Raw genomic sequence first — 16,746 nt, forward strand, 5'->3', positions numbered from 1 at the left:
TTCCAAGAAGAATAGACAATGCATCCACATCATGAAGATCGCTCGACATGAGGTTCGGCATTTTGAATATCAACGGGTTTTCGTCGAGGATGTCGGTCGTTGCACAACATGAGCGGAAATGCAACGTTTCTTTTCGAAGTTCTCGCCTCCGACTCGGCATAGTCAGATATTGAATGTATGTGGGCAGGTCTGCAAGGATAAACCTGGGCGACATTTCCGCCGAATTCGTTCCATTGAGCCAGCCTGGTCCCGATGCTGACAGCATCATGACCGGTTCAAGTGCAAATTGGCCGTACCGTTCTTGGTCTGTTGTACGAATGATAGTGGTGAAGATCATACTTCAAAGAAGAAAAGTGTTAGTGCTCCATGACAGATCGTGCGGCACATAGAGAGGTTGAAGAGGAGATACGGCCCCTTCTGAGAAAATGCCCATCAGGTGCGCTGGTCACGGGCATTTTTTTTTTTGGTTCTTCAGCTCTTGTCGAAGCTTTCGTTCTCCTTCTAGAGCCCTACACCTTTGCAACTCTCCATACACCTAACTTTCGTCTAATCTCTCTTCGTCAGATCATATCCTCCCAGACGGAAAATAGTCGATCCCCACTGAGCGTGTTACACCATGAATCCACCATTACCATCGCTGACCCGGACCTGGCACAATGCCTCCTACCCAGCCATTTCACCTCACCGACCCGAGTCGGCTGCCACAGGCAAGACGATCATCATTACTGGTGCAGTATGAGACCCTTTGACTGTGGCTTTTGTTTACCACGCTTCCAGTCACAAACGTCGCCTGCTGACTTGGTCTCCACAGGGAAGTGGCATCGGCCGCGCAACCGCACAGTCGTTTGCTAAAGCAGGAGCACAGAAGATTGTGCTGATCGGGCGAACTGAGGCCAGCCTTCGAGAGACCGCCAAAACTCTGACCTGTAACACCTCGGTTCAGGTGGCCGATGTAACAGATGAAGAAGCGCTATGTGCTATTGCTGCTGCCACTGGTCAGTGGGACGTGATGGTCCTCGCTGCGGGATACATTTCCCCCCGGCTTCGATTAGGGACGCGTCGGTGGCCGAGTGGCGGCAAAACTTCGAGGTATGCAGATATCCGCTGTGCGCATGCAGAGAGATGCAAAGACCCGTGGACGAGGCACAGACCTCCTTGCAATCGAAACCCTGAGTTGTACTGACTGCCATACGACTCCAGACAAATGTTCTAGGCAGCATGGTCATGTCGCAGGTTTTTCTCCCCACGGCTAATCCTGACCATGCAACCATCGTTGCTCTTACTGCGGCGGTGGTGTTCCCGGCGGCTCGATTGCAGAAAATGTCAGGATACATCACCTCAAAGCTGGCTGTGGTCAAGTTGGTCGAGTTCTTGGCAGCAGAAAACCCCAATCTGGTCGCGGTTGCACTTCACCCTGGCATGATTGACACGAAGGTGTTTCGTGAATCGGGTGCTGATCCCCATCATCTTCCTATGGACACAGGTATGAAGATTGCCCCGATAAAATATACAGATGGAATACACGCTGATTTGAATTTCTACGCAAGTGGAGCTGCCTGGGGATTTTACTGTCTGGCTAACGAGCCCTGAAGCCGCCTTCCTAAGCGGTCGCTGTGCCTGGGCCAACTGGGACGTGGACGAGCTCAAAGCCAAGGCAGATGAAATCAAATCGGGTCTGCTGCTGACCTCGGGCATTTATGGTTGGCCATTCCATTCTCCTTAGCCTTACGGTCAGCTGCATTCGGACTTTTTGCAAGTTGTTTTGACGCGTGTGGCACGAGCGACGGTTCGGAATGTCGCTGCCCTCGGGTATGTTTTAGGCCGATTCGCATACATTGAGATACCTGTAAGTTTTCTCAAGCCTCCATTCAGTATCATCCAATCATATTGTGAAACTTCTCCATATCCTGACAGCAACTAAATTGCTGATCTCGGTAGTTCAACGTCAGCAACGATTAGCTCACGAGAGCCATCCCATATCAAATTGTTCTTCGAGTCAGTCAGTACGGATAACAGCAACAGACCGCTTCGTTCCATCCCGACTTGAAAGGGAACAATACTGGATTAGTCTTACTCGTGCTCCCGATGCTATCAGTAGATATCAAAATCGCTGCTCTCAAGAAATTTAGTAATCTTGATCAAATGTAGCCCATAACTATATGGTGCTTGGGTGGGTATGCAGGGTTTTAGATCGTCCGAGGTAACAATAACAGAACGCAGTAAGTTCTTATCCGACCGTGCCTCGCTTACCAACACGACCAATATACCTACAGTGACCTCAATTCGGATGTATTTCCAAACATGAATAGCCGCATGGGGCTTCGAATTCGCCCGAGACTCTGGGAACAGCTTGACTGTCAAGATCCTTTCCTTCTGTACATGTCGCATCTTCCTTTCCAGCCGCACTAACGATATTCTTTTTGACTCTCCCTCAGCTGTTCTGCGATGGTCTGAAATCAGGTGTCGCGTTCCTTGACTTTCTCTTGCCAGACATGGGAGCAAGCCTGCGCTTGGAAAACTTCATCTCTAGCCTTTTCGTTCTCGCACTTCAGCCGACAGACAAAGGTGGTGAGCGAGTCCTCTTTCAACCCTGTCGCACTTAGGATCTTCGACCGAGTGAGTCACGTTAGAACGATGTATCAGATTACGCATAGCGCTCACATGGACGTACCGATAGCCTGGGCTTGTGACTCTGCGGTGTGCAACATGATATTGAGTCTTGGATACCATGCAATGAGGACGGATGCTGGGAAAGCGTTTTCTCTCTATGCTCTACGTGGTCGCCGAAAAGAGTTTCATGAAATGAAGGATTGAAAGAAGATTTATGATAAGAAAATCTTGGATATGGAAATGTTTCATCAGTGTAAGATATCGCAAGATCTTTATAAATAAACAGCATACCAGCGAGCCAAACCCGGGGGTGATTTCCTCATACGCCATCGAGATTAGATATCTGAAGTTTTGGCTCCTGTCTGGTGCCTTTGCCCGTTGTGTTAAGTGACTGGTTATGATTCCAGAGACCATGCAAACCGCAAGGATCTAGTTCTCAACGTATGGGGCTGTGGAAATGCTCCAGCTCAGGTGTATCCCCATTGTGAAATAAAGTGCCAATGGAAGCCAATAAAAACTCGACTCCACCCGATTCTGTTAGGAGGCTTGATCTTGCCACTGCCACAATGGAACTGGATCAGTTCTGAGCCCGTCCGCGACCAAAAGTCAACTTAGGAGTGTTTAAGCCAGAGGAATCGGAGTTGTGAATGATCTGTTGAGATTCGTCTTTGCGTGTGTCCCAGCGACGTTGATATGGAACATCAGTAGCAGACCGCCGCCCGACGAATCGAGTATGAGTCGAGCATGATGAACGACTCGAGTGACGTGGTAGCATCCATTTGATCTAGTAGGCTTCAATGAGGGCGGAACAAGGCAGAGTCTTGGCCATAGAACATCCCAAGATTCGCCTTTAAGACCTTGTATGTATTGATGAAAGACCAACGGGGGCGAGACACAAGCCAGTTCGCCCTTCGCCGGTTGATACGTGATGAAAATCACTTCTGCCTTCCCATAACTGCGCGTATGACGGGCCCTACCAATGCGAAGACATTATGGGCAGGGACACCCACCTTGGCGCTGTCATGTTCATGCCAGCATTATCAGATACTCGGTACAGGGGCTCTGATGTACGTACTTCCATCCCCTTGAACACAGGGCCCTTGCAACGGGCCATCTCTTGCCTTGATCCAGAGGCCTCACGAGGGCATATTCCCGAGCCGTCTGGGCTCATTCAACCAATATGGTCGACTTATCAGTAGTTCTCCGGTGACTTATCCGACGCCTGAAGACAGAAAGGACGTATTGTGTCCAAAAAATACTGGCTCAAGAGGAATGCTGGTTCCCAATGGAACCATACGTCGAGCTTCCGACTCTATAGATCAGCCCGTGAGCCCAGCTTTCCGTTGGTCATGCTGAAATTTGATTGGGATTGAGTCTGTGAGGGGAGACGCTCGGAGACGAATTGACAACTTGACAGTCGACCACGACAGAAGCTCGTGCACTAGGCCAGATTGGGTGATATTCGAGCCGGCCCCACATTTTTAGCTCACTGCTAACTTATCAGCTTTCAACATTCGCCTCAGGGTTGTGTACTTGTGACATCGAGCCACGGCCTGAGTACAAGACTACAGTATATAATTGAGGGAAGCATCATACTTCTTAACAATCTATTCAGGTAGGTGCGTACTTCATATTTTACTAGGGTACCTTGCGGGCTTGTGCTTCGATTTCCCGCGGAAGGTATCAAATTTGTGGATCGATGTGATCGACGATTCATCTACCCTTGATAGAGATCTTGAAGTCCAGGAGCATCCCTTGGGAATCTCAGGCGTGACATATATACTAAGAAGTGCCCCTCAATTTAAAGAACGTAGTTCCAGCTACTAGTGGAAAAGATTCTCTCTTTTGCACTCCCCGGAAATTGATCACATGTAGAACATATTGCGATGCTTCAATGATTATGTATTATTATCATTATTCGAACTCGTGCTATTCATCTCTCACCATCTGAATACGCCCAAAAGAGCATGAGTTGTGGTCGGAGAGGTTGTTGTTATGTAATTGCCTGTTTCGAGGCTCAGAATCACCCTCCATACGCCCAGGAGACGCAAGTAAATGGCTACCATAACAGGCCAGTGGTACCGGTGTGTCTTGTAGAAAGTAATCGATTGAGCTAGGGCTCGGTCAGTGCTCCTACTGGTTGCAGCATCCTGAGGTGGTACATCGCTCATGTTTTCCACCATTGGAAGCGATGCATTTTGTACTACCGCGAGGCTGACCCTTCATCTTGATTTAGGCGTCAGCACATGAACGCGATTGAGGGCTATCGCCCTTGAAAGACTAACCACTTTTTGTCATGAACTGAACGCAAATGAGCGTAGATGAACGAAACTGCCTCCAACATTTGAGAGAGATAGACACAACATATGAACATTAATCAACAGATAAATAATTACTATGCGTTGTGAACACTGTCCTACTCACGAGACCGAACTTCACCACAAGACCCAACTTTAATCATCGCGCAGTTGAAAAACCAGCCGCAGGCGACCGGGGTTCGAAGTGAATTGATCTTTCAGATCATCCAGCACGGCACTGCCGTCGTCACCAGGGGGAAAAGTGAAACGGTACTTTTGGATGAGCTTGGCGGTGATCAGCCGCATGTCGTTCATGGCTAGTGCACGTCCGAGGCAGCTGTGGTGACCTAGCGATCTATTAGACTTACATCGAGAGAAATGTGCTGGGCAATGAAAGGAGTTCAGTGAACAATGGAGTGGTGCGGATTCACTTACCGAGTCCGAAAGGCACAAAGCCTGATTTATTGCGGACCATGTCGGGCCATTTGTACCAGCGCTCGGGGACGAACTTCTCCGCGTCCTCGAAGCTATCCTCGCCTTTTGATGATTTAGTGGATTTGCGCCACTCAATATGCTTGAACCACTGTGTACTTACGTCGAGAGATACAGAATCGGGGGGCGACGATAGTTGTCTCTGGAGGAATGTATGTTCCCCCAATTGTGACGCCATTCTTCAATGTCTTTCGATTACCACCCGTGGGCAAGGCCGGGTAAAGTCTGAGCGCTTCGAGAATCGATGCCTCGAGATGAGGGCAGCTCGAGGCCAAGATCCGTGAGTCTTCGACATCAATAGTGCTGATTTCCTTCAAGATAACTTCTGCATGTTGTGGAACTCTGGCAATCTCGCAAAACAGACCGATAAGAACCGCAGCCGTGGGCTCACTGCCAGCAACAATAGCAAGAATACTGTCGCCGGTGAGCCATGGGAAGCGGCGGGGGTCATCTCGAACATCTTGAAGGAGATAATGAGCGACATCGGGGGACCGGGAGGCTTGATCCCGTGGAGCCTAAGTAGAAAGCAAGTTACAAAAAGTCAGTGGCTGATATTGGCGTTCATCCTTGAAGGCCTCAAAAACCCACCTCCAGTCGTTGAAGCATCTGTTCCTCGCACCAGGCTACCATGCGAAACCAGTCTTTTAGGATCCACAACCGGGGAAAAGTCTTGAATGCAATGTGAATGAACCAAGGCACAGGACTCAGTGGACCGAGAAGAGACAGAGCTCGCTGCATCAGCATGATAATATGATGCCACTCTTGACGCGACAGCATATCAAACGTTTTGTTGAAGACAAAGTCTCCCATACGATCAAAACCGAGCCAGTAGATTAAATCCGTCACTTCAGTCACCTGTTTAGTTGCAATATCTTGGTCAATGCATTGCTCCAGCTGATCGATGAGAGGGAGAACGCGATCTTGATACTGATCGAGGGCTAGCATCTGTCAGTTGGTGATCGGCCGTCACTCAAAAACCGAGAAAAGCAGTACCAACCTTGGGGAGTGAAGCCGCGATTCCACTGCCGACGGCGCTGTCCATGAGATTCTTTGTTTCGTGCAGTAACGAGGGACTGCTTTGGATGAAGTAGATCGTACCATTCGGACTTGACGCAATTTCCTTGGGGTCCATCAATTGCCATGAATACATCCGGATGATACACTGTGAGCTCGCTTGGACCTAGATTATTGAAACTTAGCCAAATCCTCTGCGATTTCCTCTTCGACCCAACGCATACCTGTTCTAACAAAGTCTCCATACTGGTGATTCAAGCTGGCCAAGAGCCGGTAGTTCTGGCGGTGGCGAGAATGCCATGCATGCCACAGTTTGCTGATGCGAGCGAAGCGAGGGCCCGGAAAATGACTCAAACGATGGAAATAGATTCGATAGACGAGCATACTCGTGAGCATTGTGGCAATGTATCCACAGACCATGTACTTTGCACCATCAACACAAACGGCCAATGTCAAAAAGCAAGCGAGGTGACAGATCAGAATGTCCGGTGCTTGGACATGCCACTCGCCGTTGATGAAGACGGCATGATGCATGAACAGTCCAAAAAGGGACCCGATCAGGGCCGGAATGAGGCTTTTCATGGTCACAGATAGCTCAATAAGAACAAGTGGAATCAAACACTGGGGTCTTGTGTAGAAGTGTATGAGAAAGAGAGAAAAATCAAACGCACGAGAAATTATTTGGGGGAGTGGAGAGCTGAGGGATACACAAGAGGGATTGATGTTTGCAAACAACCATCGCATCGTGCTGTCCCCTGGACGTGTCGCTCCATCCCATCACATATTCTCACCTCCAGGAGACTTCAATGTCTCTCTGAGGATTCTCTTCATGAAAAGTCACAAATCATTATTTTTCTTTATCCTTCAACAGTCTTTACCTTTTGTACATTGTTCGTCATTCCAGGGCGGCCCCCCTGCCCCTGCTGCTTCTCTCGGCATCGACTTTCGCTGTGATTGACTCGAACTACTTGCTATGACTCCTCCCACCATGGATACGCCCTGGATCCAACTGCTGCAGCTCATCTGGCTCTTCACCGAGAGCAACTTTTCCACTTTCGTCCTTCCTAATTCGGCCTTCGGACTGCTCACAGGGCTTGCTGCTCCTTTGCTTACGGATTGTCCCGAGCGTCCGGCTCTCTCACAACTCTTTCTGCGCGGTCTCGCAGTGATTCTCTTCAACTGGGCCAATGTCTTCGTATTCGATTTAGCGAACCAGCGTCTTCCCGAATCGCAATTGGAGGATCGGCTGAACAAACCCTGGCGACCCCTGCCCACCGGACAGATCAGCCCGGACACGACACGGCGGTGGATGCTCGTTGCCATTCCGCTCGTGCTGACCATCAGTGCGGTACTCGGCGTGGCAACGCAGAGTGCTGGGATCATGATCCTGACTTGGTTGTACAACGATCTTCGTGGCGGCGATGAGATCGTCCGAGACGGCATCATTGCGTGCGGATATGCGCTCTATCTGAGCAGCTCGCTGCGCATTGTCTCTGGACTCGATGTTCAGATTACCCAGCATGGCTACATGTGGATTGCTATCATGGGGGGCATCATCTTGACCACCATGCAAGTTCAAGATCTGAAGGATCAAGTCGGTGACCGCACTCGAGGCCGGCAAACGCTTCCCCTGGTTCTGGGCGACAAGTTGTCGCGGGGCTCCATCGTCTGTTTCATATTGTTCTGGAGCATCTGCTGTTGTTACTTTTGGCACATCCCACTGTGGGGATATGTGGTACCCCTGCTGACAGGGCTGGGCGTCTCTTTCCACGTGGCCAAGGGCACGAACGATGCCAAAGCGTGGCGACTCTGGTGCATGTGGCAAGTGGTCATCTATGGTATTCCTGGCTGGGTGGCCGTATCGGGCAACTACTGAGGACTCTGCCAGATTGTGCATCATGCGAGGGCTTACAGTGGTAGGGGCTATGGATGCTGCCTGCTTCCATGAACATTCTAGATATCTCAGATTGCGGCCAATGCCGGGAACATAAGGTTTACCTAGGATTGAATCCAGAATTATCCAAGTGAAACACCAAAAGTATGACGTCCGAGTAGCCGTTGCCATGTAGTTGGGCATTACTGTTGTGCTCTACATTGAACATGTATGTCGTTTAATCTCTCTTGGGCCGTAGACCCGTGTGGTTGTGGAAAGGCGACTCCTTTGAAGCTCTTATCTTAATCTCTCTTTTGTATGGAAGAGACCCCATCTCGTCAACTACCGCGTGTCTCAGTCATTTCTCCTCCGTTTCATCCATCTCACCCTAGAGATATAAGTCTTTCATCATGCGACAAATGACACTTTTTACCCTTCTCTTTGCTCTCTGCGTCTCGATAGTCGCCGGACTGGACTGTCGCTGCTTCCCCGGTGATGCCTGCTGGCCTTCGTGGCAGCAGTGGGCGGATTTCAATGCCACCATAGGCGGCCGATTGATCTCAACGATTCCTCTCGGTAGCGTCTGCCACACCACAGGAGAATTCTCAGCATACAACCGGGAGGCTTGCGCCAGTCTGATCGCTGACTGGGGGTTTCCGGCCACTCATTACAAGACTTGCGACTCACCTATGGCGTCGTGGTTCTCCAACGCGTCTTGTGATCCCTTCTTACCGCGGAACACACCATGCACGATCACCGCGCTCCAGCGATACGCAGTCAACGTGAGCAAGGTGGAAGATGTGCAGAAGACCATTCAGTTTGCCCAAGATCATAACATTCGCTTGGTCATCCGAAACACTGGCCACGACTATCTCGGCAAGTCCACTGCACCTGGAGGTCTCGCCTTGTGGATGCACAACCTGAAGGCTACCGAGTATCTGCAGTATCGCTCATGCTCCTACGAAGGACCGGCGTTGCGACTCGGCGCCGGCATCCAAGGCTTTGAAGGGATGGCTGCGGCTCACGCGCAGAACAAAGTCATCCTGACAGGTAACTGCGATAGTGTTGGGGTTGTCGGTGGTTACAGTCAAGGTGGAGGCCATGGTCAGCTGGCTTCCATGGTTGGTCTCGCTGCCGATCAGGTATTGGAATGGGAGGTGGTGACCGCCGATGGACAACATCTCATAGCCGCTCCCGACAGAAATCCCGATCTCTTTTGGGCTCTCTCGGGCGGTGGTGGAGGCACATATGCTGTTGTGATGAGTGCCACCGTCAAGGCGTACGCTGAAGTTAGCACTGCTTCAGCGAACCTAACCTTTAGTGGCGCTGATGTACCGCCTGACGTCTTCTGGTCCATCATTCGAAATTTCATTGTCGACATCACTCCTATTATCGATGCTGGCGCTGTCGCAATCTGGGCGGTCATTGGAAAGACATTCAGTCTCACACCAATCACATGGCCTGGAGGTAACGTGGATCAACTGCAGATGCATCTTGCATCAACTTTGAGGATGCTCAATGAGAGAAACATGACATACGGTATGTAAAAAACCACCCCTTGACCAAATATCAGCCAATAAATATGCAACTAATCTTTTTCGAAAAAAAAGCTTTCCACATCCAACAGTTCGCCTCGTTCTGGGACTGTTTCATGGCCATGAATCCACACAGCAACATTACGGAAGCGCAAATCGGAGGACGCCTCATGCCTCGCGGGGTGCTTGCACACAGTACCGACAGCCTCATCTCGACCTTGAGACAAATTTCAGAACAGGGTGCAGTGGTCTCAGGCGTATCACTCAATGTTTCCCGTCACTCGGTACCGGACAATGCAGTCAATCCTGCCTGGCGCGATGCTGCCATCTCCATTGTTCTCGGAACGTAAGTGATCTGTCTCGAGAGCAATGTAACTCTTTGCGGCTATGGATTCAACCTGACCAAGAAACTAGAAGCTACAATTACACAAATCGTCAAGTGAACGTCGAGTGCCAGTCATTGATGACTCAAGAGCTTGTTCCGCTTCTGACGGATATCAGCATCGACAGTGGAGCCTATCTGAACGAAGCCGACTGGAAGCAGCCCGACTGGCAGTCCGCCTTCTACGGTGATAAATATCAAGCCTTGCATGAGATCAAAGAGGAGTTCGATCCCAACGGAGTGTTCTGGGCCAGAACCGCCGTTGGAAGCGAGGCGTGGACAGAGCTGGATGACGGGCACCTCTGTCGATCTGATGACTTGTGATCCTGATGTCTCATTTTATGAGCAGGCTTATTATCAAATTTCCTTCCTTAATGTTTATGCGACATACGTGTATCACGATTAGGAAAGTTTATAGATTTATGCAATTTTGACTTAACATCACACCCTTTCAATTGATCACTCAGTGCAACCTCCTTTGTTACTGTACCAGACCCTCTGGCCTTGGGACTCTACGTAGACGAGAAATATTCGAGTGACATTTTCCGAAGAAAGGAGACGGCGAAGACGAGGTGGACGAGTGACCGGTCCCGTAGCATGACCGGATAATAATTCCCTTTGACTAGTATTATGACGATATTACTCGATTTCGTCTTGGACACTCCTTGCTCTGAAAAATGGTAGAGAAGACATGTGTTTGCATGTATTACTAGTTAAGTGATCTGGAATATCTTTAAATCACACTCGCACAGCAAAGGGTCACAGTCACCTCGCCCCATCCTCAATCCTCATCTTCCCACGCTCATGCTCAAGGGTCTGTTCGGTCCGAATCTTCCTTGATCAGATCAGCCGCACGCTCAGCCACAGCGTAGACAGTGGCCAGAGGATTAGCATGCGGAATGAGTGGGAAGATACTGGCGTCCACAACGCGCAAATTCCGGGTCCCGTAAACAACCAGCCTCTGATCGACTACTCCGCCCATTTCTTTGGGCAACATGGCAGCCGTTCCGCAGGCGTGATGTGCGGGCTGAGCTGTATTTCGCAGATCCCGAATAATGCTTTGCACGTTCATGTCGGGAGCGCTCTCTTTGACAAAGGGCTGCAGGTAGGGACTATGCAACAACTTGTGGCAATGTTGCACGTGTCGGGCCAGCACTTCAAGATCGATCTCTTTGCTTCCCAGTCCCGCTTGAATGGTAGGCTGTGCGTCCGCATCTGACGATTCAATATGGCAGCTACCGCGGGAAAGAGGGTGGGCAATGATCGGGACAAACACTGCCAGACCTGGTGCTGCCATACTGAGGATGATGCAAGCTGTGGCATTCCCGGGATCTTCAATCAATGAACGAATTGCTTGACCTGCTGGGCCTTGGAAACTATCCTCGTAGATGGCGTTGATGGCATTTAGCTCTTCAGTCTCGATTCTGACCAGGGCAAAAGCTTTCATTCCGGGAAAGAATTCCTCTGCAGCAAGAGGCTCTTTCAAAGGGACTCGAATGGGACACATCAGGTGATTCTGAAGGTTCTCGCCCACACCAGAAGACTCAACGACGATCGAGATGCCACAACGCTGAAGCCGCTCTTTTTGACCGATTCCCGAAAGCTCAAGCAATTTAGGGGTATGGAAGGCCCCAGCGGCAAGAATGATCTCTTTGGAGGCCTTGAAGAGGGATGTTTTTCCATCTTTGATAGCCTCGACGCTGGTGGCGATTGCGTCCAACTCGCTGCCGGTGTCAAAATTGATCTTTCGAACAGTAAAATTGGTGAGGATTGTCACATTCGAAGAGGAAGATACCAAACCTCCATATCCACGATCAGCTCCACTGCGTAATCCAGAGGCAGGATCAATTGTAGCCATCATAACGTGAGTCCCCAAAGTCTGCTCTTCAGGAATGAGCTCGGTCATGTAGAAGTATCCTTGACTCTCCAAGGCATTGAACCAGGCACTTGAAAAAGCGCGACTTGCATCCTTCTTCGGGGTCGGGTGACTTAGCTGCACGGGCCCGTTGGCTGCGATTTGTCTGGTGTCCACTTCATCATGATTACTGTCAGGTTCATGGACTCGGTCGGGGACGTGCAGTGTGACGCTTTTCTGCAGGTATGGCTCGAGGGATTTCCAGGTCCAGTCTGTATTTCCCAGTTTGGCCCATGCATCGATTCCATCTGGAGAGGGTGGGACATAGGCCATGCCGTTGATGGCGGAGGATCCGCCCAGAACGCGGCCAGCAGGGTGATCCAGGACACGGTTATTCAGACAAGACTATGAAATTTGAAGATAGAATGTGTTAGTATGCATTCCTTCATTAAAACTTTGTTGCCTTTGATGATCTGGATCAAATACCTCTGGAGCCATCTTCACTTTCCAGTCCAGGCCGGACCCACTCAGAGCGCGCCAGGTATTGGGACTTTGGACCAGTTTATCCTTTGAACGATCCGGGCCACTTTCAAGCACAAGAACATGCACATTGGGGTTCTCGGAGAGACGCGCTGCAAGCACAAGCCCAGCAGTACCACCTCCGACGATGATGTAGTCAACGATGAAAGGTGGATCGAAGGAGGCCATGACGATGATGTTGAAGGAACAAGTCTTGCAGATGAATACCTGGCAAGGGAAAAAGGTATGTGTCGATAGAAAATTCTGAATGATAAATTCCAAATAGGCGTAGTGATGGTTTGGGTTCAATCAAGATGGGGAGGAGAGAGGGTAGGATTTCATTGTGCGTTGGTGAAAAGAAATTTATTGTGCGCGTCCAACAGTCAAGCAAACAATTGCCTATTTGGTCAGCACTGTGTCACGAGCCTGCTGCTTCCACATGTGATAAGACTTTGCTTAGCACTACAACAACTATTCTGTCTGAAGCATTGAGTGTACTTCAAGCCATTTGGGAACTCCCTGGTCTTGGCTCTCCAACATGCTCGAGGCAATATCTCGTAGGAAGGGAGTGCTTTGAAATTACCCGAAAGAGCAGAGAACATGGCGATAGATCTGGTAGACGTGTACGCTCTCTGCCAAATCTCTAGAAAAACTTCCCGAGTTTACCATAGCGCCTCCCAAGAGCACTCGGCAATACAAGGCCTGGGACACGGCGGAGGAATCGACCGACAAGCACAGAAGATGAATGCCAGAAAAACAAGCCAACGATCGTATACCACTTACTCCATCATACACGGCACCCGAAAAACTTACTTTGTAGAGCATGATCATACTCCAAGCACTTTACACGGGTGCCAGCTCCTTAGAAAGCACAGGGATATCGACTCAAGTAACCGGAATTAGTCTGTCGAAGCCATTTCGAAATCCAATCAACAATCATAATTAACTCACACTTTCCAATTACACTGAGCCTTTTGCATTTGCCGAGGTGTGACGGTTCTATCTACATTTTCGCTGTATGATTCTGTATGGTCAATGTGTTTGCCCTTTCTTTCGATTACCAACCACCCGGTTGCTTATATGCCATTGCCATCCATACCCATCACCTTGTACCCGTATGTTGTACTCTCTTTGCTATGAGGCATCCTTGATTGTTTGGTCTTTGCGCTGGCTCCTGTCAGAATCATAGTTGATTCTCGTTGGAATCCTTCACATTTATCCCGCTGCCTACTTTCCAGTGAATCTACATTGATTCCCAGATGATTCTTTTGGCCATCGCATATTATGAACCAATAATAGAATGACAAGCCCATTCTCCAATCCAGTGGCGGACAAAAAAAGACCATGGAGGAGTTGTACCACGTGGATGTGACGCTCCGTGGTAAAGGCCAAAAGGGTACGGGTGTACTGATTCATTATCTAGGTCGAGGTCATCTACAAAAGGATAGAAGGAGGAAACGAGGGACAGAGAAGTTCCCTCCAGAACACACACAGGTGTCAAGTACCTTACCTTCGTGATTGTTAAGGTACCAGGGAGCCCCACTCGCAGTAGATATCAGATCGTAGAGAATACCGCGCTGTTTCGGCTTGGTTTCACACTCATTGACGGAGTTGAGGGTGAGCGTATGTTACAAAGTCAACACGACAGATCCACAGTCCCTGGAGATCATGTAGTTCTCATCTAGTAGGGATAGAAGCTTGCTGTATGACAAGTGTATCAAGTGTGATACCAAGGTTCGTTCTTGGGTGCACCCACGTCTTGCCCAGAATCACAGGCGGTCACACAGAACTGAAGGTACTATCATATGAGAACCAGTGTAAAGAGTAAGGCCAGATAGGTTCAGCGCTCTCAACTTATTTTGATCATTGTCTTGGAAGGGAAAGTATGTGGAGAGGCTAGGGTTGCTGAAGACTCTCGCCTCCATATTGAGTGATCAAAGACAGAAAGATGGATTCGGTCAAGACTACGGACTACTCGAATGTGTGTTCACCGCTCGAAGAGGGCCACTGGTCCTGGCCTGTGATGAAAACTGACAAAAGAAAAAATATTTGACCAGATGAAGCAAAGTTTCGATATGAAAGCCCCAATTTCTGTTATTTAGGCACACAATTAAAGGATCCGGCAACTCGGGGAGAGCCGAGACCCGCTGTTCAATTGCGGATCCCCGTGCGGAGACACCGCGGCTGTGACCCGAGCTTGGTCCACTGCCGCACTCGGTGACTCGAACTTCTTGTTCTTTGCCCTCGAGCTCTACCCTGCTGTTGTGCATATTCTTGGGTGTATTTCCCCCGCAGAGGAAGTCCTGCCAGAGTATACAATGGCTTCGACCGAGGCTACAAGAGGTCCCGTCTCAGAGGAGACCCCTCTGCTTCGAGAGGTCGACCCTGCCCTCGCAGAGTCTGACCAAGCGGAGGATCAAGCGCACGTCCCTGAGGAGCGCTCAACGAAAGAGCTCATGCTCATCCTGGGCAGCATCTGGGTTGGTGTTTTTCTCGCTGCCCTCGGTAAGGGAGCACACTGAGTCCCCTCTTTCTGATTATTTGATCGTGCTCAGTCGAATTAATGTTTGCATTTGGTTTCCTTCAGACACTACCATCGTCGCAACATTATCAGCTCCCATTTCCTCCTCTTTCAACTCATTCTCTCTGTTGTCCTGGCTCGCAACCTCATACCTCATCTCCAATGCGGCCTGTCAGCCACTCAGCGGCCGTCTGACGGATATTTACTCGCGTCGATGGGGGCTTGTCTTCTCCAATGTCTTCTTTGCTTTGGGGAATTTGATCTGCGGGCTTGCCAAAACCCAGTGGGCCATTATTCTCGGTCGCGTCGTGGCCGGAGTGGGCGGAGGTGGGTTGACGGCAATCTCGACTTTTGTCACCTCTGACTTGGTTCCATTGCGGAAACGAGGTGTTTGGCAGGGAATCGGCAACATCTGCTATGGGGCCGGTATGGGCTTGGGAGGGGTGTTTGGAGGATGGATCAGTGATACACTGGGCTGGCGCTGGGCTTTTCTGCTCCAGATTCCCCCTTTGGTGGTTTCATGCATCCTGGTCATCTTCACAGTGAACATACCCGTGAGGACTGCCGATACATCTCGAATCCAGCGCGTGGATTTCCTCGGCGCTGTCACTCTGGTGTTGACGCTGGTGACTTTGTTGATGGGGCTGAACACGGGTGGGAATCAGGTGCCCTGGACGCACCCGCTGGTGCTCGTCTCCCTGCCTCTTGCTGCCGTGTTCCTGGGAATCTTCATTTACGTGGAGGCCTACATTGCGACCGAGCCTGTCATTCCCGTCCGACTTCTCCTCGACAGAACTGTCGCGTCTGCCTGCCTCACGAATTGGTTTACTACCATGGCAGTCTTCGGGCTGCTCTTCTACCTCCCCGTGTACTTCCAGGTACAGGGACTGTCCGCCACAGCGGCTGGTGTCCGCCTGATTCCCCAGGCCATGGGCACGTCGATTGGATCGCTAGGCAGTGGTTTCATCATGCGCAGCACAGGCCAGTATAAGATTCTGAACTATGCGGTGATGAGTCTGCAGGTGCTGTCGGCGGTCCTGATCTGCACCTTGACCCTCGAGACCCCGGTTTGGCTGCCGTTTGTTTACTTCTTTTTGGGAGGTCTCGCCTACGGAAGCATGTTGACTGTTACCCTGGTCGCGCTGATCTCGGCTGTGGATCACCACCATCATGCTGTCGTCACATCGGCATCATATGCCTTTCGCAGTACGGGCAGCACGATCGGCATCACGATCGCCTCTGCTGTGTTTCAAAACACGCTGCAGACGGGATTGTGGGCGCGGCTTGGCCAGCACCAAGATGCCGCCAAGATCATCGCCCGACTTCGTGACAGTCTGGACGAGGTTCGCAAGTTACGGCCCGAGTGGATCCCTGGAGTCCTTGATGCATATATGAACTCGCTCCGGGCGGTCTTTGTGACTCTGCTGGGGTTGACTGTCTTGGGGGCTCTTGTGAGTATTGGCATGCGCGAGCACAAGTTGCACAATAACCTTGCTCGTCGCTAGCTGAGGCCATCTGGATATAGATGTTTTTTTTTTGATTGGAATTTGCAGTGTATACATATGGTCTGTGCAGTCAATATGGCTGGTGTGATGAACTATGAAGAGGAGTACAAAAATGGCAATGAAGAGTATGATGTGTCGTTTGA

The 16,746-nt window shown here is 50.2% G+C and overlaps 6 protein-coding genes across 6 annotated transcripts; 4 read left to right on the forward strand and 2 right to left on the reverse strand.

Moving 5' to 3' along the window:
• Positions 1-616: 616 nt before the first annotated feature.
• Positions 617-1,723, forward strand: N7539_001039 (SDR family NAD(P)-dependent oxidoreductase; the record flags this gene model as incomplete). The annotated part of the gene is made up of 4 exons (XM_056930643.1): positions 617-733; positions 812-1,089; positions 1,218-1,483; positions 1,548-1,723. 4 exons carry the CDS (start codon positions 617-619, stop codon positions 1,721-1,723), a joined length of 837 nt encoding a protein of 278 aa, XP_056794936.1.
• A 3,340-nt stretch (positions 1,724-5,063) lies between these two features.
• N7539_001040 (cytochrome P450) lies at positions 5,064-6,995 on the reverse strand (the record flags this gene model as incomplete). Its single annotated transcript, XM_056930644.1, has 6 exons — positions 5,064-5,254; positions 5,343-5,444; positions 5,503-5,914; positions 5,988-6,337; positions 6,397-6,579; positions 6,638-6,995. 6 exons carry the CDS (start codon positions 6,993-6,995, stop codon positions 5,064-5,066), a joined length of 1,596 nt encoding a protein of 531 aa, XP_056794937.1.
• A 406-nt stretch (positions 6,996-7,401) lies between these two features.
• Positions 7,402-8,289, forward strand: N7539_001041 (UbiA family prenyltransferase; the record flags this gene model as incomplete). Its single annotated transcript, XM_056930645.1, has 1 exon — positions 7,402-8,289. The coding sequence occupies one exon, from the start codon at positions 7,402-7,404 to the stop codon at positions 8,287-8,289; it is 888 nt and encodes a 295-aa protein (XP_056794938.1).
• A 407-nt stretch (positions 8,290-8,696) lies between these two features.
• On the forward strand, positions 8,697-10,527 carry N7539_001042 (FAD-linked oxidoreductase sor8; the record flags this gene model as incomplete). The annotated part of the gene is made up of 3 exons (XM_056930646.1): positions 8,697-9,825; positions 9,897-10,167; positions 10,236-10,527. 3 exons carry the CDS (start codon positions 8,697-8,699, stop codon positions 10,525-10,527), a joined length of 1,692 nt encoding a protein of 563 aa, XP_056794939.1.
• Positions 10,528-11,011: 484 nt separating this feature from the next.
• N7539_001043 (GMC family oxidoreductase) lies at positions 11,012-12,766 on the reverse strand (the record flags this gene model as incomplete). The annotated part of the gene is made up of 2 exons (XM_056930647.1): positions 11,012-12,463; positions 12,545-12,766. The coding sequence occupies 2 exons, from the start codon at positions 12,764-12,766 to the stop codon at positions 11,012-11,014; spliced, it is 1,674 nt and encodes a 557-aa protein (XP_056794940.1).
• A 2,129-nt stretch (positions 12,767-14,895) lies between these two features.
• On the forward strand, positions 14,896-16,603 carry N7539_001044 (uncharacterized protein; the record flags this gene model as incomplete). Its single annotated transcript, XM_056930648.1, has 2 exons — positions 14,896-15,082; positions 15,165-16,603. 2 exons carry the CDS (start codon positions 14,896-14,898, stop codon positions 16,601-16,603), a joined length of 1,626 nt encoding a protein of 541 aa, XP_056794941.1.
• Between the last annotated feature and the right edge of the window lie 143 nt (positions 16,604-16,746).

The sequence above is a fragment of the Penicillium diatomitis genome, assembly GCF_028827545.1.
Source record: "Penicillium diatomitis strain IBT 30728 chromosome Unknown utg000001l_segment0_segment0, whole genome shotgun sequence".
Taxonomy (NCBI): Eukaryota; Fungi; Ascomycota; class Eurotiomycetes; order Eurotiales; family Aspergillaceae; genus Penicillium; species Penicillium diatomitis.